The sequence below is a fragment of the Penicillium cataractarum genome (assembly GCF_028827025.1).
Source record: "Penicillium cataractarum strain IBT 29864 chromosome Unknown utg000004l, whole genome shotgun sequence".
Lineage (NCBI taxonomy): Eukaryota > Fungi > Ascomycota > Eurotiomycetes > Eurotiales > Aspergillaceae > Penicillium > Penicillium cataractarum.
The window spans coordinates 176,275-200,593 of NW_026622740.1; the positions used below are offsets into that span (position 1 = coordinate 176,275).

Genomic DNA, 24,319 nt, shown 5'->3' on the forward strand with positions numbered 1-24,319 from the left:
CACTGGCCGTGCCGGACTATCGAGGCTAAGCATTGGAACCAGTGACGTCCCCGGCCGTCGTCATCAAGGATCCTCTGCCAAGGGAGGAGCCAACTGCATGTGCGTAGTGACGATGAATGACGGGCTGGGGTCGTGGCGTTCATCTAGGATGATCGCCATAATAGGGTCTGGATCTAGGCGTAAAGCCTTAGTTCCGACGATGGTTAATTCTGTAGTATGTGAATAATACAGCCCTCGACAGGCCAACAGGGACCATCTCAGGACCGTGCGAGATCGTATCCGAGGCCGGGACCAGCGGACAAGCCAACTCGCGTGCGTATCTTACCCGCCATGGCGAATCCACATTCCGACCGAGGCCAAATGACATCAATTGGGGGGAAATAAAAGAAAGACCAGGAATGCAAACGTCATTCCAAACGGCTGGAAGATAAGAGAAAAGGAATCTGGATGAGCCCGTCGACCCATTTATCCGTGCGTTTGATCGATCGGTCAATGTTGGCCCAGCTTATTCGTTCCAGGACACGGACAAGCACATTTTTTGACAAGGTGGTCTCCCCCCCCCCTGTCAGCTCGGCCTTTTTAAGGGGGAAAGTATCGGAAACTCAGTCCAGTGAAGTCCACCTTTCGAGTCCACCTTTTGGTGGGGTGGAGCCCTGTCGATCGCGAGGGTTAAGCCGCCAGTCAAGTCGGCCCGCCGGAGTTGCCCCTGGATTACTGACCCTAAAAAGCGAGTCAAAAATCGGGGGGGGGGGACGGAGTCCAGTGAGGACGTTAGTACCGAGTTCGTTAGACTGGAGTAGTCTGGGGGAGATTCTGCAGAGTGCAGACTGTTAGCATATGGAGAAGTCGTAGGCCCTGGACAGTGGAATCAGTAAAAGGGATATTCGTTGGACTCGAGGGTAACAAAAGGTGATACTCCGCCGTGATTCTGTAGAACGAGAAGAAGAGTACAAGAAAGGAGCACCTAGGCTAATAGTGAAGGACGTAGTCGAGAGGAGACTCTCTTGACCACTTTACGTACTCCGTTGATCCCGTGTCTCCCCCCCCCATTTCCCTTTTGCCGCCCCCCCTCGTCTCTCCTCGTCTCTCCTCTCCTCCCCTCGTGAAAGCTTCTTTTCTTTTTCCTTCTCCCTCCTCCTCCTCCTCTCTTATCCATCCTTGCCAATCCTCTCATCTTTGTCGCCCGTTTCACCCTCTACTGCCTCACAACCCACTCCCACCCCCCCCAAATCCACTCTTCTCCCGCCGCGCATTCGTGCGACATTACGACACTTGTCAAAGATCCCCGACATCCTATTGACGCACGTCTGCCTCTCCACTCAACCTCCGTTTCATCTCTTCACCACCATGAATGCCCCTCCAGCGCTCGGGTACCCGCCCGGTGTGTCGCTGGCGCCACGAGGTGCGTAATGCTGTTGGCCATGAGCCAACCACTGCTCTTCCCCCTGATCGCTGCCTTCATGATCCATCCATGCGGCCGTTATCTTTGTTCGACCTGGGACTTTTAAAAAGATCCCGCTGGCCCCCCCTTGTCAATCAAACCCACTTCGTGGAGATAACGATCTTCAATCACAACTGACTGACTCGATCGCTCGTCATATTAGACCAGGTGTCACCGACGGCAGCCAACTTTGGCTCCAACAACCCCTTTCGCAACCGTGCCTTGTCTCCCTCGGCCGGCTCAACCACCTCCAACACTCGCCCTGAACGCCCACGCTCGACAAATCCCTTCTTAGACGACACGGAAGCGCTGTCACCCCAGTCTGCTCCTGGCATGTCCACGAGCGTCTCCATGTTTTCTCCGATCGAGAAAAAAGATATGACCGGCAACACTCGAGATCTTTTTGTACGTGGCCCGATGAATCGCGATCATTTTCTTTAGTCGCAGGAAATGTGAGCGCAGAACTGACCGATCGTAGGAGAATCTCTCAATCAAACCCACACCCGCAGCCCCTTCCTCTCAATCCAACGGCGCCCGTCCAGCCCCTGACGGTACTCCCCGCGGACCCTCCAGCCGCCCCCGACCGCCGAGAGAGCGCCCCGACCGACGGCCCGCAGAAGCTAAATCAAAGGACCCCTTTGACATCTTCGCCGATCCCCCAGGCCTCACCAAAGTCTCGACATCGGGTTCTCGCGAGCCTACATCCTCCTCACGCCGGCCGCGCCGCAACTCTGAGTCTTCGGTGATGGACCGAGCTTCCAAACTATTCGACGACGATGACGAGAAACGCCGACGCGAACGGCGCCATCGCGAACGAGAAGCTCGTCACCGGGATGGCAAATCCCGCTCTTCTCGCAAGGACCGCCGATTGGATATTATTGACAAGTTGGATGTGACGAGCATCTACGGAACCGGGAGTGAGTGGCTTTTGCGTTGACTGTTTTTCACTCCTCTATTTGGCATGCTAACAGAGTCCATTTCTAGTGTTCCACCATGATGGTCCATTCGACGCTTGCAATCCTCACCGCAACCGAAAAGGCGCACGCACAGCGCCCATGCAAGCTTTCCCCAAGGGCTCCAGCAACATGGCTTTGGGCGGCGCAGGCCCCAATAACTCGAACATTGACCTCAACCTGTTCCATGGCCGAATGGAAGAAGCCCACAATGATTTCTCACACGCATCGATCCAGCGCAGCGGTACGGAAACTATGGCCTTCGACCCAACCTCCCGCATCGACCCCGTTCACGGTGCAGAGAGTATGGGACTTGGAACGAGCACCTTCTTAGATGGCGCACCCGCCAGTCGCTCCGCCATTGCCGCCATTGCACGTCGCCAGAGCGAGAACGATGAGGGATCCGGGGGCCTGCAGCGCAAGAAGAGTCTTGCACAGCGATTGCGCGGGAAGAGCGGCACCGGCCGTCCCATGCTGTCCTCTCCTACTCAACATAACTTCCCATCTCCCAACCAGGCCCCCGTGGGCTCTAGCCACTCGGCCTCTTCACGGAATGGAGAAAGGAATCCCTTCTTCCAGGATTATGATGAGGAGTACGACAAGAAGGCCGCGCGGATCCAGGAGTCGCGATTGGAGGGTGGAGCTGGTCGCACACGATCGTCCAGTAGCCCCAAGCAGTCAACAAACCTGGAGCGCAAGTCGACCAATGATCGTGGGTACGATGAGACGAAGTTGGGTGCAGGTGGTGGTGGATTTTTGAACCGAATGAAGAGCTTGCGCAAGCCGCGGCCCGAGCGTCGGACCAGCGACTAAGCATGTGCTTGAAGAGGGGGGAAGGAGGATGAAGTGAAGAAAAGAAAGTTATAACCTTGTCTACCTTACTTGACCTGGTAGAAAGGAAGCAAAAGAATTAGGAGGATGTGTGTGTGTGTGTGTGTGTGTGAACGGGGTTTATCGACTTTGCATCCATGGGCGCCGGCAGCGTCCGTTGATAGACCCCGTTCTTGATGATTTTTGTTCTATTATTCTGTGTAATACCCAACATTGTTCGCCGCCAGCATTTGGGCGCCGAAAAATGGCGTTTGACTTGACTGGAGTCGGTTGCTTGATTGATGAATACTTGGTTGTGCTTTTGAGTGTCCTTCCATCTTTTGCTTCTTCCTCTTCTTCTTCTGTGCTCTTTGCGCGACACGTATGATACAGCAACACACGATGTCCTAGTTCTGTTCTTGTGTTTTGCATTCGAGCGTCTCGACTTGTACTTTTGATGACTTGCTTTTGCTTTGATTGGGAATGGACCTTTGAAATTTATAGATCATTCCTCTCCTGACTTTTATTTTTGGCAATATCTTCGAGAGTATATGGTGGTTGATTTCAGTCAGTCATAAAGTTCCAGTTGTTAGGATTTGACACCTCCCTTTTACACATGCAAGATAGACAAATCATACTGGGAAATAGTATATAAACACCTCGGATTTCCATGCACCAGGATGTTGCATGATAAATATACCTGAGTTCAGTCACAATCGAATCTGACAATGATAATTTTCATTCATGACATGTGTCAAATTTCGACGTATAATAACATTTTAGAATTCCTTCCACCATCCAGATTATAACCAAGGGCGACACTCAGCAGTGTCTAACTAGATCCTTAGTGATGCCGAATAATAGTGACGCTAATTACCGGTGTGAAACTCAGCGACTAAGGACTTAAGTGACAACATTACATACAGGTCCTTTATTCATGACCAAGCACCTTTTTAGGCTCATATAGGTCATCAATGCTCTTCAACTCAGCGGGACTAAGATCGAGAGAGATAGCCTTGACTGCCTCATCAACTCTCTCCTTCTTGGTCATTCCTAGGATCGGCGCCGTAATAAATGGCTTAGAGAGAGACCAAGCAATTGCCACAGTCGCCATCGACACGCCATGTTGCTCGGCAATCTTCTCAATCTGCTCGTTGGTCTTCTTGTCCGCCTCCGTAGCGGGCTGACGGAAGAAACCAGCGCCCAGCTCCTCTCCACGAGTGGTTTTCGAAAACTCACGCCATGGTCGGGTCAAAAAGCCCATTCCAACGGGACTCCAGGGGATCCCACCCATTCCGAATTTGCCACAGGCAGGATACATCTCCCTCTCCTCCTCTCGGTAGATAGCGTTATAGAGATTCTGCATTGAAATAAACTCCGTCCAGCCGTGGATGCGAGCGGTGTATTGGTACTCTAGAAGCTGATGAGCCCACATGGATGATGCACCAATGTACCGCACTTTTCCCGACTTGACGATATCGTGGAGGGCCTCCATTGTTTCCTTGGGAGGAGTGTTAGGGTCGAAGCGGTGGATCTGCAGGAGATCGATGTAGGGCAAGTTAAGTCTTTGTAGGCTGGCATCGACGCTCTCAAAGATATGCTTCCTACTCAATCCGTACTGATTCACGTAACCGGCATTATCCCTTTCATCATCTGTCATGAACAATGGTTGTTCCAGACCGCGGCCAACGGCTACAAATACTTTTGTCGCGACGACGAGGTTTTCGCGGCGCCATCCGTATTTTTTGATCGCCTTGCCGAGAATTTCTTCTGACAGGCCATTAGAATAAGCGTTTGCCGTGTCAAAGAAGTTGAGGCCGGATTCATAGCAATGGTTAAGCACCGGCAGTGCTTCCTCTTCCGGGATTGACCACTTGAAAAGGCCGTCGGGGTCTCCAAAACCCATGCAGCCAACGCCAATTGGGGCGATGCGAAGACCGCTGCTTCCGAGTTGTACGTATTTCATATTGGCCAAGGTGTTGGAAGAAATAAAAGGAAATACGGCGAATTTTGACGGTGCAAATTCGAGTTGAAGATAACGAAGATGCCTCTTATACTTGGGTCCATATCTCCGGGACCCTTGGAGATTGGAGAAGCGGGCACTACACCATGCAAGATGATGAGAAGACCCTTCTGATTGGTCAAGATATTCTACCTAACCTTGGGTGAACCCAACTCAGCCCCATGTAGTTGGGAATAAGCTCCCAAATCCGGGTAATGACAGGGTCTAATGGATGCAGCATTGGTAATCAAGACTTCAGCCGTTCGGATAGAGATTTGCTTTTCTACCTATACACCTTCCACATTCATCGTGCTTACTAGCCAACCCCAGTTTCCGCTAGCGCCCGCATCTTCTGCCATCAAATTGCATACTACATTTTGGACCGCAGCAATCGACTTTGGTACCCTGACTGAACCGCAAACATGGATCAATCTGACGAGGGACCAAATCAAAAAAGAATAGTCTTGACATCGCGCTTGCACCGTCCTAGCGTGTGGCCAGAGGAGGATTGGTCGGGTATTACCGACCCAAAGACACGCAGGAGGCTGCAAATCGCCTGAGTCAAAGGGCTCGACATAAGTGCACCAATGTTGCCAACTGATTGGCGAGTATCGCCTTGATCGTCTCACGAAATAGATCTACAAAATAAGATAGCGCTAACTGTTTCGAGTGAAAGAAAGACAAAGGGGCGTATAAGCACTGCTTCCAGTGAAGCCCCTAAATTAAGCGCGATTCCCTAGCTTCTCAGACAAATGGCTAACGATTGGTAGCACCTACAGTCACCGATGTGACATCCCTAGACGAGATTGAAAATGTGCACATACTGGAATCCAATTCACCAGAAACTAAAATCAAAATGGACCGACTAGAGAGGATAACCCTTCAGCACCACGCCATGGATTCCCCACAAATCACCTGATCTCCCTGAATTCCACCCGAGCACTGATGGAAAATGCAAAAATGCTGGGTCTCAGATCCAAGCACCTCCACGATGATGCAATATCGCCTTTCAACACTGCAGACCTATGGTAAGGCAATTTCCTCCATACACTGCCTATATATAATCCAATTTACGGAGATCGCGCTCTATCCCACATCACCCCTAGTTAGATCTACTTCCTGATCCCCAAATGAGGGATACTTTGATCCTTGACACAAATTTGCCTGGATATGAAGAAGAATGGGAGTGCACAAACGGGGAGAAGCGGTATCATCATTTGGAGTGATATTTGCGATCCGGCGGGGCGGGAGATTACTGAGTCCTTTACTTTTTCTTGGTGCTGGGTCGTTAGGAATTGCTATGATCTGGCCCTTTCTACGAATAGGCGGCGGAGAAAGCGTAATGAAAGACCTCTGTTCCGTATGGGTCGATTTGGAAGTTAGTTGGCATAGAATTCTTGACGGGAAAAGTCCTAATTGCCCCGAGATATCATCTTGTTAGCCCGAGTGTATTCTCTAGTTGAAGAAAAGACCAAGAAAGCATCTTCTCTATTGACTCTACACCCAGATTCGGGAAGAAGTGAGAAAACTCTCAACTTGGAGTGGCTCTATCAGCTACTATTTAGTCTCATCCGAAGTTGGTCTAGCGTAATTGGAAGAATGGAATATTGAACCAAAGCACGTCTATGTATAGTAGAAGAAAGCTTTCTATCCGAGTGCTCAAATGTCATGACTCTGCAGGAATTTGAGCGTATCCACAACGGAAGTCTCCAGGGACAGATATTCTAGTTGTAGAATCTCCTTGGAGCGGCCGTTATCAAAGCCATAAAGAGGGTTGGGTTTGTCCGAAGTCAACTTAGTTGGCAGTTTATCGGCATATTCAGGGACCCTCATTTTGGCAATCTCTGCGACGTCCTTCATATCAAAGTGGCCAGCAGTAATGAAGAAGCGCTTCCCACCTGCCTCGGGAACTTCCATAGCTCTGACATGGGCAAGAGCGATATCACGCACATCAACCCAGAGCCAGGTCCCGGTCGGCGGCAGCTTTTCCTTCCATCCTCCATGTATCAACATCGCAAAATAAGCGTTCGATGTGTTAAGTGCTGCTTGAGACTCTGGAACATGGATCGGAGGTCCAAAGACCCACGGAGGGCAGAGAGTTGCAAGAGAAAATCCGGGCTTCTCCTCTTCCATGAATGACCATGCAGCCCGCTCAGCGAGCGTTTTACTCGCGCGGTAGGTTTTGGAACGATCCTCAATACCCTCCTTGTAGGTCACTGGATTCCACTGGCTCTCGCTATACACATCAGGATGTCCATCTGTGCTGGTGATAGCAGCAAAGGATGAAGTAATGACGACTCGCTTCACCGACGGCGCGTTATCCTTGATTGCGCGTAGAATTCCCTTCGTTCCATGGATAGCAGGATCAAGAAGTTCTTTAGAATCCTGGAATCGGAAATGGAAAGGGCTTGCGGTGTGGAGAACAGCATCGAATGGAGGGTCCGAAATGACAACATGGTCGAATGCACCTTCCTGGGCAATGTCAGGGACAACCACGTAGGAAAGCTGGCCCTTGGAGGATTCCGGATAAGCCGCGAGAATAGCTTCACCCTTCTCGGCACTTCGCACTGTGGTCACAATAGTATGGTCCCTAGCAAGCAGAGTCTATGCGCCGTGTTAGTGCTGTTGGCAAATCGAATCTGAATACATGAGCATGATAGGCCAATACCTTCAAGCAGTGGGAGGCAATGAAGCCAGAGCCACCTAAAATCAAGAGTTAGATACTTCTAGTCTTAGGAGTAGCCACTCATTCACGGTTCCTAACCTGTCACAAGAACCTTCATTTTTGGAGTTGGGTTCCAAAGCATCAAAAGCCTAGTGCTCAAGCGGTTTGTTGGGTTTTAGTATCACGATAAGTTCACATGGTTAGGGACTGGGTTGTTCTAGGCTTAAGTACCCTATTTTCCTTCATTGATCCCTTTTGTCAGCGAGAAGTCAAACTCCGTGGCGAAACTAACTCGACTTCACGACCTTGAGGTCATCGGCCGACATCAGAAGCCTGACCCACTCAGTGTGGATCTTCGGCCGAAGAGCGCTTATTGGCCTAATCCAAGGTCTCAATTTGATTACGCCAATCAGAAGCTCGGAACCCTATCTTTATTTCCGTCAGTCGGCTTTTACAGTGAGGACTTGGCGGATTTAAGGTCTTTACATGTCCGATCAATTGGTTGCTTTTGCTTTGTTTTTTCTTTATTTGAATTAAAAATTAGACCATTGCCTTTCCCTCAATTACTATTTATTACTCAACTGGACGCATCTTGTTATAATCACCATACATTTCTCCCTCGCCGTTTATCTGAAGTCTAGCAACCATGGCAACCTCACCGAATGATGGAAATGCCAAAGTAAGGGTCATTTTCGGAGCCATGACCATTGGAAAACCAGGTGCGTTTTTCTAAATCTGTCACAGCGCCTATAAAAACGCTGACTCTATTCTGAAGGCGTTGAGATGACCCGCATTCACTCACTCGACGAGACCAAGGCCGTCCTCGACATGTTCCAGGAGTATGGTCACGACATAGTTGATACTGCCCGAGTCTATGGTGGAGGCTCATCGGAGGAGTACCTCGGAGCTTTGGACTGTCCAAGCCGTGGGATCAAACTCGATACCAAGCTATATCCAACCGCCCTCCGGTCAGCTCTGTCACCAGATGAGCTTTATCACCACTCCCTTGAGGATATGCGTCGGGGGCTACTTCAAAGTTTGAAGGCACTGAGGGTCGATAAGGTCGCAACCTGGTATCTACATGGACCGGATCGGACGGTACCCTTTGCGGACACTCTTCGTGCAGTCAACGAGCTCTACAAAGAGGGACTCTTTGAGAGGTACGGTATCAGCAATTATCAGGCATGGGAAGTTGCGCAGATATGCGAGATATGTGAGAAGAATGGATGGGTCAAACCTTCTGTCTATCAGGGTCTCTACAATGCTTTCCACCGTGCAGTCGAAGCCGAGCTGTTCCCATGTCTGCGTCACTACGGCTTGTCCTTCTACTGCTTTAATCCCCTGGCTGGTGGATTCTTGACAAGCCGTTATACCCGCGGCATGACCGAATTCGAAGAGGGCTCTCGATTCGACCCGAATCGCTACCAGGGTAAACTCTCTCGCAGCCGCTACTTCGACGACTGCTTCTTTGACGCACTGGACATCCTACGGCCAGTTATAAAGAAGCATGGACTCAGCGAGGCTGAGTGTGCACTTCGTTGGTTGTCTCACCACTCCCAGCTAAGGGCAGAGAAGGGTGACGGCATCATAATTGGCGCCAGCAGCCTGAAGCACTTGGAAGAGAACTTGGTGGCACTTTCTAAAGGGCCTCTGCCCGAAGATGTGGTTAATGCCATGAATCAGGGATGGGAAGTCGTTCGGGGCAAAGAGTTGAAGTTCTGGCACTGACAAGCTTATATTTCTCCGACGGCCGGTCCACAAGTTTTATAGCCCATACCCTAAAATTGCTAGCCAAGATGGAGTTAGGGCTGGAGAGCTTGGGAATAAGATGAATCGATGTAAAGTTGGTTTTATTTGAAGAAATGACGGCGACTTCGTGGTCGAAATTCGATTTCAAGTACATAGTGAATAGAATGGTGTTCGAATCGCTTAATGTGCACGTTAAACCCAGCCCGGACCGTTCATCTGGCCCATCTGTTGCACCCACGATTCAATGTCAAAATTCGATACAGTGAAATCATCAAACATAACCGCAGTTTCAACCTGACTAGGCTCAAAATCTGGCATGGTGCTGGGTACGTGGAAGTGCGCGGGGGTACTTAAAGCAGGTTCAGACGCGTACTCGATCCCTATTTCACCAGAAGCAGCGCTTTCCACTAGTTGGCTAGGTTGATGGACCGTAAAGTCAGGTGCGTGAAATTGGGGTTGTGAGACAGCATTTGTTTTGAGGTAGCAGCGGTTCAAAATCTGTAACGCAGAACTTGCTAAGGAAACTCTTTCCTTTACCGATTCAAGACGAAGTCTAGCCTTCTCGACTGCACGATCAATGCGATATAATATAGCCAGATCCGAGGGTGGAAATTCAAGAACGGCGACGGACAGAAAAATAGACGCTTCAACCGTGTAGACAGAAAGGGCGTAAATATTTGAATACCGGGTAGCCATAAGGTCGAAGAGGCGTTCTTGTGCATCCAATACAGAGAGTGCTGCTTCAATTGCAGCATCACGACTAGCCGCATGTGTTTTGGAATGCGGCCTGTGTAGAGCCATCAGAAATGAATGCGCCGCAGTTGCTATTTGTTGACGCTGCTTAGGAATATGCACATAGGTTGAATCCCAAGACGTGTCCGGGTTTACCGGTCTGTGCACGGGTGGTAGGTTGTTCAGTAGGGAAAGGATGCGATCATGCATAGTCTTGACCCAGCTATAATCTTCAATATGGCTTCGATGAGCGCCTAGTGACATGACTTCATGGGCCTGCTGACAGATGGCGTATTGGAAAAGATGAGGTGTGAAGGATGACGGGGGCTCATGCAAGAAAGATGCTGTCGGAATAGTAGTCGCTGGATCTGCAGGTATGTCGCGATCTAACGGTGGCATGATTGTGCAATCGCTGTTATTGATCGCTCGAGGTCGGCCAAGAGTGAAAGCCATATGGCTAATTCCATTAGCATAGCCCACAAACATGGGACGGGGAGCCTAACCTATCCCAGGAATATAATTTGACCCATAGTCTCCGTTTGTACTCATCATACCACAGCAGATCAAGAGTTTCTTCGAGTGGAGATTGTGGTTTTTGGATCACCTTCGCTTGTTTGTGAAGTCCTAAATCTTGAGCGATTCTATTCAGAATTAGTTAAGAGACGCGATTTGAGTTGGATCATGCTTTTGAAGCTTACCTTATTGCACCACCTAACACCTGCCAGGCTTCTCTTCCACGACTAGAGTTCTTTAACCACAGTGCCCTCATGAGGTCGTTCTGGATGGCAGTAATTGCGGGGTCGTGTCTTCCCACAACACTCGCGATATCCATCCCCCTCGAAGAGAAATCACTAGAGAGACGGTCACGTTGAGTGAAATTGTCTACCCCTAACGCCTGAACACAGGGCATACCGGGGGGTGCAAACTGCAAAGCAACAGCAAGGACCTGAAACAGCAGGGCTGGGAAGTAGAGAAGATCTCGAGACCACCCTTCTAAATGGCCATTCTCTGTAGAATGATAGCTAATGGCACACCATGAACTATAGAGTTTTTCAAAGTAATGCTTTTCCAGGATGGCGAAATACCAATTGGCCTCTGAGAAATAAAGTTCGACGAGCTCTTGTGTAATTGCCTGGGAAGGAATCGTTGCACAAAGATCGGAGAGATTGCGCATTTTTTGTGAGGTCAAGGGTACGCTGAATGTAGAGTTCAGAGCCTGTAGCTCGCCATCATTTCCCACAAGCTAATCCAACGCCGTCAGCTGTGCATCAATCACCAAGAAGAGGATCCTAAACCGACTTGAAATAGTTTCGAAAGTGCGCTTTCTTCAGTGGGCGGACCATATCCAATTTGATTCTGGATTGATTGATCTATAAGCATCACTGAGGACTGGGCATCATTAATTGTTAAAGGTGGACTTTGCAGGGGTAGCTGATCGAGTCTGGAAGTCGATCCATCATCGGAGCTAGGGGGAAAGTAATGTTTAGAAGATGCTGGATGTGCACGTATTTGAAAAACTAGCCCGTACCTTTCTGGATATTCATATGCACACCTATCCGGGACATTCCTTCCTGTGCACATGTTGCATGGCCTTTCACGGTCGCACTATCAATCAGTTAGTACTGATAAAGCCCCCCAACACGAGATGTTCATTGCCGGGCACCTTTTGTTTCCGTCGCCGGCATTCTGTGCATGCCGTTACAGGGCGTTTGCGACTAATAGAGAAAGTCTGCATAGTGTGAGTAAATCCTAGCAATCTGCCGTCTCGAGGTTTAAAAACGAGCAAATCTGTAGACAAGGATATGCGAAGAAAAATGTGTGGCGCTCCTAAGGAAGACAGGTCGGGACTTAGTCATCCTTTAAGGATGCCCAGAATGGATAACAGGTGGGCTTCCTCGGAGTGTTCCTTTAGGTTCATCCTCCACTACATAATGCACACAGCCCCCTTGGTCCTTGAAATTATGTCAATAGTAAAAATTTACTGGACATACCGGGAGCAACGATGGTGGAGACCATAACACTCTAGGCTGTAGAACATCGAAGGTTCAAAGGTCTGGAATTGGGTTTGCAACCACTGTACTCAATTGTCAAACTACGATGAGCATAAAGTTTCTCATTACTGCTAGGGAAAGGAAACCTAGGTTGTATTCTCCAGTATTTGCTCACACCAGGATAACTAGTCTCAGAGTTTAAATTAATGACAACGTGGAATGATCTCAAACTTGGTTATATTTAAATTAGGTGACTACTGCAGAGCAAAAACCTCATTGATATTAAGTAATTTTTTCAAAAAGGAAAAACGAAGATCTCGGAATACATGGACCTGTACCTATTTTATCAGATAATTATGTAAAGTTTTGACTTTATCCAAGGCGGATGCTTTTACCAACCAAGGCTATCCGCTAGTTGCTGTAATAAGATGGAGATGAAGCTTTTTTGTGATAATGGTAATATGCACACAGGGTTCTAGACGTACTGTAGTGACCTTCTGACCTTAAAGCACAATTGATGACGCCTCGCTTTATACAAAAGAATTCCTATCTCTTGTGCTCGTATACAGCTTTGATAATGAACAATAGACAAGACACAGAAGCTGAGACAAAGAAAAGTGTCCAAGGAGAATACAATCCTACAGAATTCACTTTGTCCAGTGAAACTGTTTCCAATCCATAAATAATATCTGAACAGCAGCGCTCCGTAACCTGGTCTAAAATCCAGGGCTCCAACGTGTTGGTCTTCTTCCACGGTATTTGTTTACCCTCGTCAGAGCAGAGGGTAAGAATGGCGTTCTCGAACTTAGAGCCGTAACCACCATCAAAAATCGTATTGTAGTCAACTTCTTTGAGGTTGACAAGATCAAGGGAGCAACTCGGTAATGAGGGAATTGAGGAAGAAGCAGGATAGTTCGAATCTTCCATCGCTGTCAGAGATTCACCTGCCGAGGGAAAATCTTGCAAGGGACTCTGTAACGCTGCAGCAAGCATGAAAAGCCGTTCAACGAGAAGAAATGAGCCAAAAAGCCATTTCAGAAACATGGCTCTAAAGTAGATTATTTCCCCTATCGTTTTCAAATCCGCATGAATATAATGACTGGTGGTTCCGTCGTGGAAGGCTTTTCTGAAAATTGCTAGAAACAAGACGATATAAGGAACAGTCCACATGTCCAAGGACGATCAATATGTACGCCTGCACCTCATTTAACAGCCTAGCAATGAAGCAGAATATCCAAAAACACCAAGAAGTTGACCTTGGCAACAAGACATGGCGTCGGCCGATAAGACCCCACATCGATCGAACATGCCAATAGTGAGAATTTATAAAAGCGGGCCAAGACTCTACTGTGGACCTTGCCCCCGATACATCGGCCGAAAAATGGCACACGGCAGTGCAATACCTACGACGCCGAGTGCCTTTGGTGTGAAAAAGGGTAGATCTTGCAAGAGAAGGGGAGAGAGTAAAGGATAACCAGAATAACCAAGCGAATCAGATCGACTATCCACAGTGTATCCCGACTTTCTCAAAATTGGTAGTACCACGAAACTTTGCAGGCATAACCACGATGAGAACGAATATAGTTCTTCTTTTACGATATTGATATTGACAGTTGTTGTTCTTCGGAAAAGATAACCAAAATCTCAATGTCTGAATAGAAAATCGTTGACTAATTACCTGTAAGGCCGGCTCCCTCAAGGATAAGCACAAATCCAGTATCATGGCTGCAGGCTACGGGTTTGACCAGCCTTGAATGATCGACATGGACTAACTGTCGTTTGTTTCAAGGAGATTCGGATGTACTAGTACGGTAGTACGGATGGAATTGACCGAAAACCGACCTGAAGGCCAGTACCTATCAAGATAATCTCCCCTGTCGATAGCTATGCTTATGTCTTGATATTGAGCGCCTATGTCTCGATCCAGCTTACTTCAGAATAGATCTCTACAGCCTTGCACGGAGTGTTCCAGTATTGATGTTTGATAATATTTTCATGTTCATTCATTAAATCATGGCCCGACCAGCAAGGCCCCCTCAACAGATAGAAAGATATAGATGATGAGAACGCCGCACACACCAGATGCAAACAAAAATGGTATTTTGCTCAAAAGACAACTCAGAAAACCCCCAGCCAGCCCTGTACGATACTTAGTGAATCGATGGCGTAGAGCGAGGCAAATGTGGGTTCGGCACTGGGATGCCTGCACGGCGCTTAGATTGCGGCTTGGGCCGGGAAAGCGTGTACCTGAAAGATAATGTGTTAGGATGATGAACTTGCAGATGCGGTGGAAGATGGGGGTTGACGTACTTGGCAAATGCGCGCGACAGTGCCTTCTTGCAGCTGACTTTTTGGCTGCCAATGAAGGACTCGACAGTGACGGCGATAGCACGGTCAATATCCTGAGCAGAACAGTACTCTGACAAGCGCATCTTGCAGAAAGATTCCGCAATACGCATAATGGCTTCCAGATGACGGACCTAGACATGAGATAAGTATGTCGAATACAATATTGCAGAAAAGGAAGAGGGAGAAACTTACGGTAATGGGGTAAGCGCCAGTGGCCAATGACTCGCGGCGCATGTCTGCGAACAGACGAGCAACCTTGTCCTGATCGATCTGGTACAGCTTGGGGTGGCATCGTTCGCGAGCGTATAGAATGTACTTGCGGAGAAGCTCCTGCGGGATCTCGCCCTCCTTCTCCTCTTCGGCCCTCTTTTGCTCGGCGGCGCGACGGGCGAGCTCTTCCTGAGATGGAGGAAGACGACGGCCGTCCCTATCAATGCGGTAGCCATCAATATCAATGAGGTGGCCATTCGTGTCAACCAAATCACCCTGGTCATTCCGCAGAGGCTTGGCCGGGTTGGCACGGTGGTGCGACTCGATCACAAAGTTTGCCAGACGCTCGTCCTCGGCGGGCTCGACCAGATCGCGAACCACGCAAAGAATATCGAAACGAGACAAGATAGGGTCAGTCAGCTCCACATTCTCCGAGAAGGACTTGGTGCTGTTGTAGCGACCACCGATGGGGTTGGCGGCAGCAACGACTGCACAACGGGCCTGCAGAGTAGTGACAATACCAGCCTTGGAAATAGAAATGGTCTGTTGCTCCATGGCTTCGTGAATGGACGTCCGATCCTGGTCGTTCATCTTGTCGAACTCGTCAATCAAGCAAGTACCACGGTCAGCCAACACCAAAGCACCACCTTCGAGAGTCCATTCACTCGTCAGAGGGTCTCGACGAACACTGGCGGTCAAACCGACGGCACTGGCACCTTGACCAGTGGCAAAGACGGCACGGTGCGCAGACTTCTCGACGTACTTGAGCACTTGGGACTTGGCAGTACCGGGGTCACCAAGTAGCAGGACGTTGATGTCGCCACGGATAGACATCTTACCCTGGGCCTGCTTGCTGACACCACCAAAGAGCGAAAGTGCAACGGCGGTCTTGACATCCTGGTGACCGTAGATACTGGGAGCGATGGAGCGAACGATCTTGTCCACAATCTCGGGATCACGAGACAGAGCACGAATCTCACGCTCATCTTCTTCAGTCAGGTTAAAGCCAGCAAGTTGATCGTGTGCCTTGACAACGTGGTTGGCTTCGATGACAGTCGCGAAGACGGGGAATCCATTCTTGTTGTTCAGTTGAGCATCATAGCTGTTGCGATAAATACCAGTGATCTCAATCTCGTCACCAGGCTTGGCGGAATCAATCAAATCAGCCAACAGAATGACCTCACGCTGGCGGGGCAGACGACCAGCAGGCACGGAGCCAGGAGACTCCTGCAGAGTCAGCTTCTGGTAGTTGCGGTAGACGGTCTTCTCGGAGTTGACGGTGAAAGGACCGCGGGACTGGCAGTTTTGGCAGTATGAGATCTTCACCTCGGCGCTGGCCTCTTGCTGGAAGGGTCCAAGAGTGATACCACACTTCTGGCAAAGGAACATGACATACTTCAACTGTGGGAAGACACCAGTACGGCGGGTAACCACACCGCCGACACGAACCAGACAGTTCAGGTGCGACTGGCGCAGCTGGCGCAGAGTGTAGATGATGGGGACATCAGTGATGCGCACGTGAATCTCGTTATGAATGTCGTGATATTGGGGGTAGTGGAAGAGAGTGACATCGAGAGCGACTTGATCGAAGACCTTGAGGACTTCGGTAGGCTCGTTGGCGAGGAAGTAGGACAGAGCGGCCTTGGTCTCACTCAAGTGGGCATAGGACACCTCGAGCGAGGCAGAGTTAACCTCACCGAGGGTCTTAATTCGGTTTCCGTAGACGGATTGTCCAGAGGGGTCGATAAACTCCGTTAGGAAGGCCTTGAACTCGCGATAGATAGAGCGAAGCACTTGGGGCTGGGTGACCCAGTCTGTGATGTTGGAGGCCTTGACATCGGCCAATTCTTCCAAGGACAGCTCTTCCATGCCCTCGTCGCCCATATCAATATCCTCTCGTTCTTCGTCGTAATGGTGGCGACGACGGCGCGGCTGGCGCGACAGGTCGAGATCCATATCGTCATCATCCTGCAAGAAAGCAGCAGGCATACGGCGCCGACGGGCGAGTTCCCGGTCTCTCTTGTTTAGTCGTGCATCCAATTGTCGGCGGGTCGAAGCATCGAGTTCATCATGGTCTTCGTCATCGTCGATGTACGCCTCGTTCACATATCGATCATCTTCAGCAGCGCGGTAATCCCGCTCGAAGTTGTCGCCGAACAGATCAATCCCATCCTCATCCTCGGCCAGCTCATCCACATCGTCAATGTCGGGAATCATCTCAGCTTCGTCTTCGTCATCATCTTCACCTTCGTCGAAAGGCATGGGAGGGGGTGATGACCCCAATGCGGCAGCTGCACCCAGTTTGTCAGTCAGGCCCTCATCGGCAAGGTTTTCCTGTAAACAACAAATATGCACATACGACTGGAGGGAGGCAATTGCCCGGGCGAAGACATGTCATCTGGCTCTCGCGAGCGCTTGCGAGTGTTGGCTCTCGGGCCGCGGTTTGCGGCCGAGTCGCTAGGTTGGAGGGGACTGCAAAGTGTGTTAGTTTTGTGGGCGCTGGAACATGACAAAACCCAGTAAATAAATAACTGGCGAAGAATACTGACTCCATATTATGTGTATGTGGCTCAATCGTCCGAATCGGGATGGATTGAGACCGAGATGGAGGGGGGAGGGAGGGTGTGGTGGAATGGAAGAAGCTTGTAAATTTCTCGAGCCCAAAGGAGAAGATGAGGAGCAGAAGGAAGGGGCGGGAAGAGACGCGTCGAGGCGGCCCAAACTGGCAAAACTCGACGCGACGCGTTTTCAATTAAACCCCATTTGGGCAGTCACGTGGACGTACATGGCAGAATGATGGTAAAGAATTAACCATTCATGAAGACGTAACAAGTTAGGATTCATCGTGCATCGATTCTTATAATATAGACATAAGCTAACTACAAAACTCTCTCCCAGTTTTAAAAAAAAAATTATGGTCAAGCGATTCAAGTTAGCTCAAGTCAAGTACGACGCGACAGCCAAGTCGCGACACGAACATACTGTAGTCAAGTTGTCCACCATTAATGACATGACCTGCCAGTCAGCATCCACAACCAGGGATCCGTGACATTTCTCTGATCCGCCCTTCAAATCTCTGAAGCCCATCGTTGACTTACATCCGTGCTGCCAACAGAGTTGCCAGAAGATCCAGCAAGGGTCTCCGCCATCCGACTTCACACCGCCCGCGCATCGCGTTCGCCCCAGACTCCACATCACTCAGTCGCAACTTTGCGCAAAGCTGACACCTCGCTATTCGCTTCTTCGAGACAAGATAATCATTTAGGAGACAGAAATCTTTGTTCTTTCGATGGATCTCGCGCCAACTTGCCCTCTCAAGGCCGATGCGCTCAGGCGCGAGAGCTTCGGATCGCAGAACTCCCAGACGGCGAAAGAGTATGTCTTGAGATCCATTCATTCCCCAAAAGTGATGTGAATATGACGGCTTATACACTCCAGATTTATTGACTCTCAGATTCGTCTTGAGGCTGATGCTCGAGAGATCCTACCATACGTAAGCGTCGATGATACTGAAATGCGCCGTTCACACGCAAACTAACCATGACCAATACATAGTCCTTCGACTCTTGCACCCATGACCTCGGACCACTACGCCAGAACCTTTTCGCCTGCCTGACTTGCAATCCACCCCCCTCGAGCCCCGATGACGATTACACCCCCGCTGCCGTGTGCTACTCCTGCTCCATCGCATGCCATGGCGAGCACACCTTGGTCGAACTGTTCAACAAGCGCAATTTCGTCTGCGACTGTGGTACGACCCGTATGCCTTCCACCTCCCCGTGTACTTTGCGCGAAGACCCGAATACTGGCCGGAAGGGCGTTCACTCCCAAGAAGCTGCCCCAGGCAACAAATACAACCACAACTTCCGCAATCAGTTCTGCGGCTGCGGCGAGAAATACGACCCGCACCAAGAGAAGGGCACCATGTTCCAATGCCTAGGTCTTGGTAGTGTTGAGACCGGTGGTTGTGGCGAGGACTGGTGGCACCCAGAGTGTCTCATTGGACTATCGCGTGATTGGTACAAGAATCTTGCAAACAAGAAGTCTGTGGGTTTTGGTGGTGACAGTACTGCTGAAGATACTGTTGAAGTCGCTGACGATGACGGCGAAACTCCTCTGCCCCCCGGATTCCCGGCTGAGGACGACTTTGAGCAATTGATCTGTTTCAAGTGTATCGATTCTACCCCGTGGCTCAAAAAATACGCTGGAACTCCAGGCTTCCTGCCACCGGTCTATCGGAACGGTGGAATTGGAAAAGCAGCGCCAACAGTGCAAGAGAACCCAGCTCCCGCAGAGACCACGAAGCAAGAGGACAATTCAAAGAAACGCAAGGCCGATGACGATGAATCCGCTCAAGAAGAGCCCTCTGCAAAGCGAACCAAAGAAGAAGACGCACCTCCAAAGGAACCCGAACCGTCCAAACTTGCCACTATCAAAGAGGACGAGCCCACCTCAAACCTATCCACCACCACTACAGAACCACCCACAACAGACTCCCCAAAACCCAAGCACGCCTCCCTCCCTCCTCAACCCCCGAAGCTTCCTTCTCCCTCTTCCTCCTCGAAAACTTCCACGACCGCCTCTGCCGCTGCGCAGAATGTTTCCCAAAACTAGCACCCTTCCCTCAACTCCGCGAAGAAGAAGAAACATACGAACCACCCCTCTCCGACGACGGCGAGGGCGGCAACGCAGCCGGCAGTACCGGGACAGGCAGTCTCCTTGAGCGCGGCGAAGCAGCTCTCAGCAATGTTGACCGCGTACGTGCCATTGAAGGCGCGATGATTTACAACCATCTTCGCGATAAGGTGAAGGACTTCCTCAAGCCGTTTGCGGAGAGTGGTCAGGCTGTTAGCGCGGAGGATATTAAGGGGTATTTTGAGAAGTTACGTGGTGATGAACAAGGGATTAAAGATGCTGCTGGTCGGGCTTCTGCTATGGGAGATGGCGGTGGTGATACTGAGGGTGATAATCGCCGTGAGCAGAATGGTTAGTTTTCCCCCAAAATGTGTTCCCAATGAGGACTGATCACTAACGTGTCTACAGGGTACTGATTGTACGAGATATCATGGGTTTCGGGATGAGAAACTTGCGCCTGTATTTTACTTGCTGGATTATGTTATGGGACTGTGCTGTACCAACGATATTCTGGAACGGCTTATGGGTATGTGCTACTTGATGGGATCAACTCGGACAACTTCAGGATTCGGATATGGGAATGGAATGGGACTAGGCACTAGGAACTATTCAAGGCGCAATATGACTGATGGAATTTCTTCATTCATGAGATGCATGCGATGCGAAATGGTATCTAAAAATTAAACCCCGAAACAGGCCTAAGAAACGCCATCCCAAAGTATAAACCCCTGCTCATGTGGGCCGAAAGACCACCCTTAACCCCCATTATGTGCTTTATGTATAAGAAGATGAACGCGGGTACCAAGGCCGGCGAACATGTCAAGAGTAGATATCACTCCTTCAGACGCTTCGTTGCTCTCAACAGCGAGTCGTCGGGCAGACCACTACGCTTGGTACCCGGCAGACTACCGGTGCGTATATCATTATCATCCTGCGTGACACGACGATGTGGGTACTTGTGTTCGATGCCGTTGAAACAATCTCCGCTAATAGGACCTCCATTCGCGAAGTAGGGATGCTCTAGAGCTTCCTGGGCCGTGATCCGTTTCGTGGGGTCGTACTCAAGCATGCGTGAAAGAAGATCAAAGCCGTCTGCGCCTGGAGTCCCCGTCTTCGAGGTGGCAGAATACCCTCCATTCTTCAAACAGCTCTGATACCAGCCCTCGAGATTTGGACCGCGGTGGAAATGAGATGGCTGTCGATGCAGTACTAATGACTGCAGCTGGGTATACTCGGGCATAGCAACAAGACCTGGCCACGTTTCCTTGCGAGGGAGGCCGAGAATCTCAACGATCTTCATCATCTGGTTGCGCTGGAAGGGAACGGTCTTCTTGCTGTCCATCTTGGCTTCCTCTCCTTTGAAGATCGGACGCAAGGATAGAAGCTCGGCGAAGATGCACCCCACTGCCCACATGTCAACAGCCGGGGTGTAGTGTCGACTTCCCAGGAGGAGCTCTGGAGCTCGGTACCATATCGTGACAACGACCTTGTCTCCGGAGAATAAAGAATTGAGGGGTTTGTAGAATAGCCGGGCCAGACCCAGATCGCCGATTCGGATAGCTCCGCTGGACGTGACCAGGATATTGGCCGGCTTGAGGTCACGGTGCAAGACCCAGTTGGTGTGAAGATATAACAAGCCATTCAGCAGCTGGAAGAGGATTGACCGAACCATTGTGGCAGGGATCGCGTGCCGTTGGGGTTGTGTGTGATGATGAATGATCTGGAGCAGATCGTGCTCCGTATACTCGAACACCATAAAGATGCATTTGTCCTCTAGGATAATCTCTTCCAGCTGAACCACATTGGCGTGCGAGAGCTCGGTGCAGAGAGCCATCTCACGGATAGCCGATTGGGAGAGACCAGTATACTGGATCGATTCGCCTTCCTTGTCCGGCTTGAATCTAGAGATTGCAGGTTAGTTCTGGACCAGATACAACACAAGGTAGAAACTCAAGGTCGAGACTAAAGACATACTTCTTGATCGCAAACTCCCCCTTCTGGCCATTTTTGCCGATCGCTTTATACACCCGGCCATAGGTACCACTGCTAATGAACCCCACGATATGATATCGGTCACGCACTCGAACTTTGCTTGTATACCCCCCGGGCCTGCGGGATTCGACGGACTCTGTAAAAGCAAGGCAATTGGTCAGCTCATGTACGGAAATCCGGAGTCTCGCAACAGGCATTGCGGGGAAAAGAATAGCGGAGACAAATCAAAGGATCCAAGCGTCTTTCGATGAAACCAACAAGGTGTATGAAGATCGCAAAACCAGAGACATGGGCCACCCTCCTCTTTGAAATTCTTTCTGTTCTTAACCCCCATGACAATAATCCGAAACGACACTCCAGTGTTTTTGCGAAGGGAAAGAAGATTACCCCGAGGATAGAAGCCCCCAGCAGAATTCAGAAATGGGAAGCCTTTCCCAAACATCGTAGAAGATCAACAGGGACGATAGAGGACAGATCGTGCACAGGTGATGTTCAACAGAGGCAGCAGGAAGAGATGCGACCAAGGACCGAAGAATGTGTATAATAATTACCATCGACAGTGGCCTGGAGACTCCGTTTAAGATTCTGGCCGACAGTCTTGGCTCGGGCAGAGATCGAACCGGAGGAGGAAGGCGGGTTTGTCAGACTCATTGGATCGTCACTCGTCCATCGGAGAATTCGGGGGGGGGGGGGAGGAAAGGGCCACAGGAGAGGCGATTTCCGTCGCGGAGGCGCAATTGGAAAGTGGGCGTGTGGAGAGGCGACAATTCGGTGATTCGGGGGAACCGGATGGGGGGAGGTTTGACCTTAGTCAGCGGTGATGGAGACGTGCTGGAGAGCTAATAATCGGAGAATCTCCCGGGGATAATGCAGGAAAGTGGAGGAGAGTAATGAATACTCCGTGGAGTTTGTATGGAGTATTATTGAGTGGCGCAAGGCAAAGGAGAAAAGGGGGTTTAGGGGAGGGTGGAATTAGGAAGTTGGAGTTCGGGCCGAGATCCCAAGAAACTAACCAGTTGCCAGTTGATCGGGTGTGATCCCCGCAAGTCAGGAGATAACAGCTCCAGCGCCTTATCATCACTCCACTCTTAGCCTACCAAGCTACCCTTTCTCCACGAACGACATCTTGAGCTCTGCGACTCCTCTTCCACTCCTTCCTCCTCTCCCCCATTCTAGCGACTTGGATGATCTCCTACCTCTCATCATGGCTACGGGTGACTCATCTCGGTCGCAAGTCACACCATACTTGATTTACCTCGTGTTTATCGTCACGTTGGGCCCTCTTCAGTTTGGCTATCATCTGGTACGCATGGCCTGATCCCTCGAAAGGGTTCCCGGGAGCACTACATTGTCATATACATTATACATTGCCTCCAATAGCCAGGAACTGCCACTGACACAGACTCAAACAAATAGGCTGAGCTCAATGCCCCGCAAGCAGTCGTGACGTGCGAGAAGAAAAGTATCCATGGCTCCAGCGCTGGCCTGAATGGCCTACCGCAATGCATTCCCATGAATCCCTCGCAGTTCGGCTTGGTCTCGTCAATCTACACCCTCGGTGGTCTACTAGGAGCCCTGCTGGCAGGGCCAGTATCGACCAAGTACGGACGCCGAATTGCGTTGCTCACGACGACCGTCTTCTTTGTGCTAGGTCCCGTGGCAGAGACCCTCGCACCCGCGATCCCAATACTCGCTTTGGGCAGATTCCTTTCCGGCATCGGGTCTGGTGCAGCGATCGTGGTTGGTCCTATTTACGTGTCTGAGATAGCGCTGCCAGAGTCTCGAGGTTTCTTCGGCGCTTTCACCCAAGTCATGACCAATGTCGGTATCTTGTTAACCCAAGGTCTCGGATACTTCTGGAGCCATGACAGTTTCTGGCGGCTGATTCTCGGCCTGGCCGGTATCATCGGAGCGTTGGAGCTTCTAGGTCTAGTTATGGTCCCGGAAAGTCCGACTTGGCTCGCTGAGCACCACTCCGTGAGCCAGGCTCGCCGGGTCTTGCAGCGTATCCGCGGCAAGGATGCCGATATTGAGGCCGAGACCCAGACCTGGAGAACTTCGGGGGCCCCTGAAGAGGAGTCTCTGCTGGCTCCCGCGGCCGGCGATCTACCCTCCAAACAAGAGCCCGTGACTATCATGCAGGCCATTCGTGATCCTTTCTACCGGCCAGCCATCATCGCCGTCGTGGGGGTCATGATTGCCCAGCAATTGACCGGTATCAACAGCATTATCATGTACAGCGTCTCCTTGCTACAGACCATTCTACCTACGACCGCAGCGCTTCTGACTGTGTTAATATCAGCCATTAATCTCGTCATGACGCTGGCATGCTCCCCATTACCCGACCGCATTGGTCGGAAGACCTGTCTACTTCTGAGTATCGGCGGCATGGGCACTAGCTCGATTCTATTGGCACTGGGGATCTACTTTAATCAGAAGATCGCATCCGCGATCGCCGCCCTGTTGTTTGTGGCCTGCTTTGCGGTTGGTCTGGGCCCGGTACCTTTCATCTTGGCCTCGGAGCTCGTAGGTCCCGAAGCGGTTGGCGCGGCGCAAAGTTGGGCGCTGGCGGCCAACTGGACCGCGACCTTTGTGGTCGCGCAGTTCTTCCCCGTGCTGAATGATGCGCTCGGGGGCCGCGGAAAGGTATATTGGGTCTTTGCAGCGATGGCGGGGCTCCTGGGGACATTTATTTACCGCTGGGTTCCGGAGACCAAGGGCAAGGCGAATGCTGATGAGGTTTGGGGTCGGGTTGACCGACGACAGGATTAAGCTAGTAATGTTGTTGGT

At 50.5% G+C, this 24,319-nt stretch overlaps 9 protein-coding genes across 9 annotated transcripts; 4 read left to right on the forward strand and 5 right to left on the reverse strand.

Moving 5' to 3' along the window:
* Positions 1 to 1,347: 1,347 nt before the first annotated feature.
* N7496_004593 (Pal1 family protein) lies at positions 1,348 to 3,207 on the forward strand (the record flags this gene model as incomplete). Its single annotated transcript, XM_056697522.1, has 4 exons — positions 1,348 to 1,402; positions 1,605 to 1,846; positions 1,920 to 2,358; positions 2,426 to 3,207. The coding sequence occupies 4 exons, from the start codon at positions 1,348 to 1,350 to the stop codon at positions 3,205 to 3,207; spliced, it is 1,518 nt and encodes a 505-aa protein (XP_056556047.1).
* A 928-nt stretch (positions 3,208 to 4,135) lies between these two features.
* N7496_004594 (aldo/keto reductase) lies at positions 4,136 to 5,170 on the reverse strand (the record flags this gene model as incomplete). The annotated part of the gene is made up of 1 exon (XM_056697523.1): positions 4,136 to 5,170. One exon carries the CDS (start codon positions 5,168 to 5,170, stop codon positions 4,136 to 4,138), a length of 1,035 nt encoding a protein of 344 aa, XP_056556048.1.
* A 1,695-nt stretch (positions 5,171 to 6,865) lies between these two features.
* Positions 6,866 to 7,989, reverse strand: N7496_004595 (SDR family oxidoreductase; the record flags this gene model as incomplete). The annotated part of the gene is made up of 3 exons (XM_056697524.1): positions 6,866 to 7,810; positions 7,875 to 7,909; positions 7,971 to 7,989. The coding sequence occupies 3 exons, from the start codon at positions 7,987 to 7,989 to the stop codon at positions 6,866 to 6,868; spliced, it is 999 nt and encodes a 332-aa protein (XP_056556049.1).
* A 528-nt stretch (positions 7,990 to 8,517) lies between these two features.
* On the forward strand, positions 8,518 to 9,599 carry N7496_004596 (aldo/keto reductase family protein; the record flags this gene model as incomplete). The annotated part of the gene is made up of 2 exons (XM_056697525.1): positions 8,518 to 8,590; positions 8,647 to 9,599. 2 exons carry the CDS (start codon positions 8,518 to 8,520, stop codon positions 9,597 to 9,599), a joined length of 1,026 nt encoding a protein of 341 aa, XP_056556050.1.
* A 213-nt stretch (positions 9,600 to 9,812) lies between these two features.
* Positions 9,813 to 11,526, reverse strand: N7496_004597 (fungal specific transcription factor domain-containing protein; the record flags this gene model as incomplete). Its single annotated transcript, XM_056697526.1, has 3 exons — positions 9,813 to 10,809; positions 10,907 to 10,993; positions 11,051 to 11,526. The coding sequence occupies 3 exons, from the start codon at positions 11,524 to 11,526 to the stop codon at positions 9,813 to 9,815; spliced, it is 1,560 nt and encodes a 519-aa protein (XP_056556051.1).
* Positions 11,527 to 14,493: 2,967 nt separating this feature from the next.
* N7496_004598 (MCM DNA helicase complex subunit MCM2) lies at positions 14,494 to 17,456 on the reverse strand (the record flags this gene model as incomplete). Its single annotated transcript, XM_056697527.1, has 5 exons — positions 14,494 to 14,590; positions 14,654 to 14,823; positions 14,885 to 17,193; positions 17,262 to 17,374; positions 17,452 to 17,456. The coding sequence occupies 5 exons, from the start codon at positions 17,454 to 17,456 to the stop codon at positions 14,494 to 14,496; spliced, it is 2,694 nt and encodes an 897-aa protein (XP_056556052.1).
* A 735-nt stretch (positions 17,457 to 18,191) lies between these two features.
* Positions 18,192 to 19,953, forward strand: N7496_004599 (putative metaphase-anaphase transition protein (Mlo2); the record flags this gene model as incomplete). The annotated part of the gene is made up of 5 exons (XM_056697528.1): positions 18,192 to 18,277; positions 18,341 to 18,395; positions 18,458 to 19,317; positions 19,380 to 19,888; positions 19,946 to 19,953. The coding sequence occupies 5 exons, from the start codon at positions 18,192 to 18,194 to the stop codon at positions 19,951 to 19,953; spliced, it is 1,518 nt and encodes a 505-aa protein (XP_056556053.1).
* Positions 19,954 to 20,369: 416 nt separating this feature from the next.
* ssn3 (cyclin-dependent serine/threonine protein kinase SSN3) lies at positions 20,370 to 21,971 on the reverse strand (the record flags this gene model as incomplete). The annotated part of the gene is made up of 3 exons (XM_056697529.1): positions 20,370 to 21,438; positions 21,512 to 21,690; positions 21,858 to 21,971. The coding sequence occupies 3 exons, from the start codon at positions 21,969 to 21,971 to the stop codon at positions 20,370 to 20,372; spliced, it is 1,362 nt and encodes a 453-aa protein (XP_056556054.1).
* A 762-nt stretch (positions 21,972 to 22,733) lies between these two features.
* On the forward strand, positions 22,734 to 24,301 carry N7496_004601 (putative MFS glucose transporter; the record flags this gene model as incomplete). The annotated part of the gene is made up of 2 exons (XM_056697530.1): positions 22,734 to 22,832; positions 22,946 to 24,301. The coding sequence occupies 2 exons, from the start codon at positions 22,734 to 22,736 to the stop codon at positions 24,299 to 24,301; spliced, it is 1,455 nt and encodes a 484-aa protein (XP_056556055.1).
* Between the last annotated feature and the right edge of the window lie 18 nt (positions 24,302 to 24,319).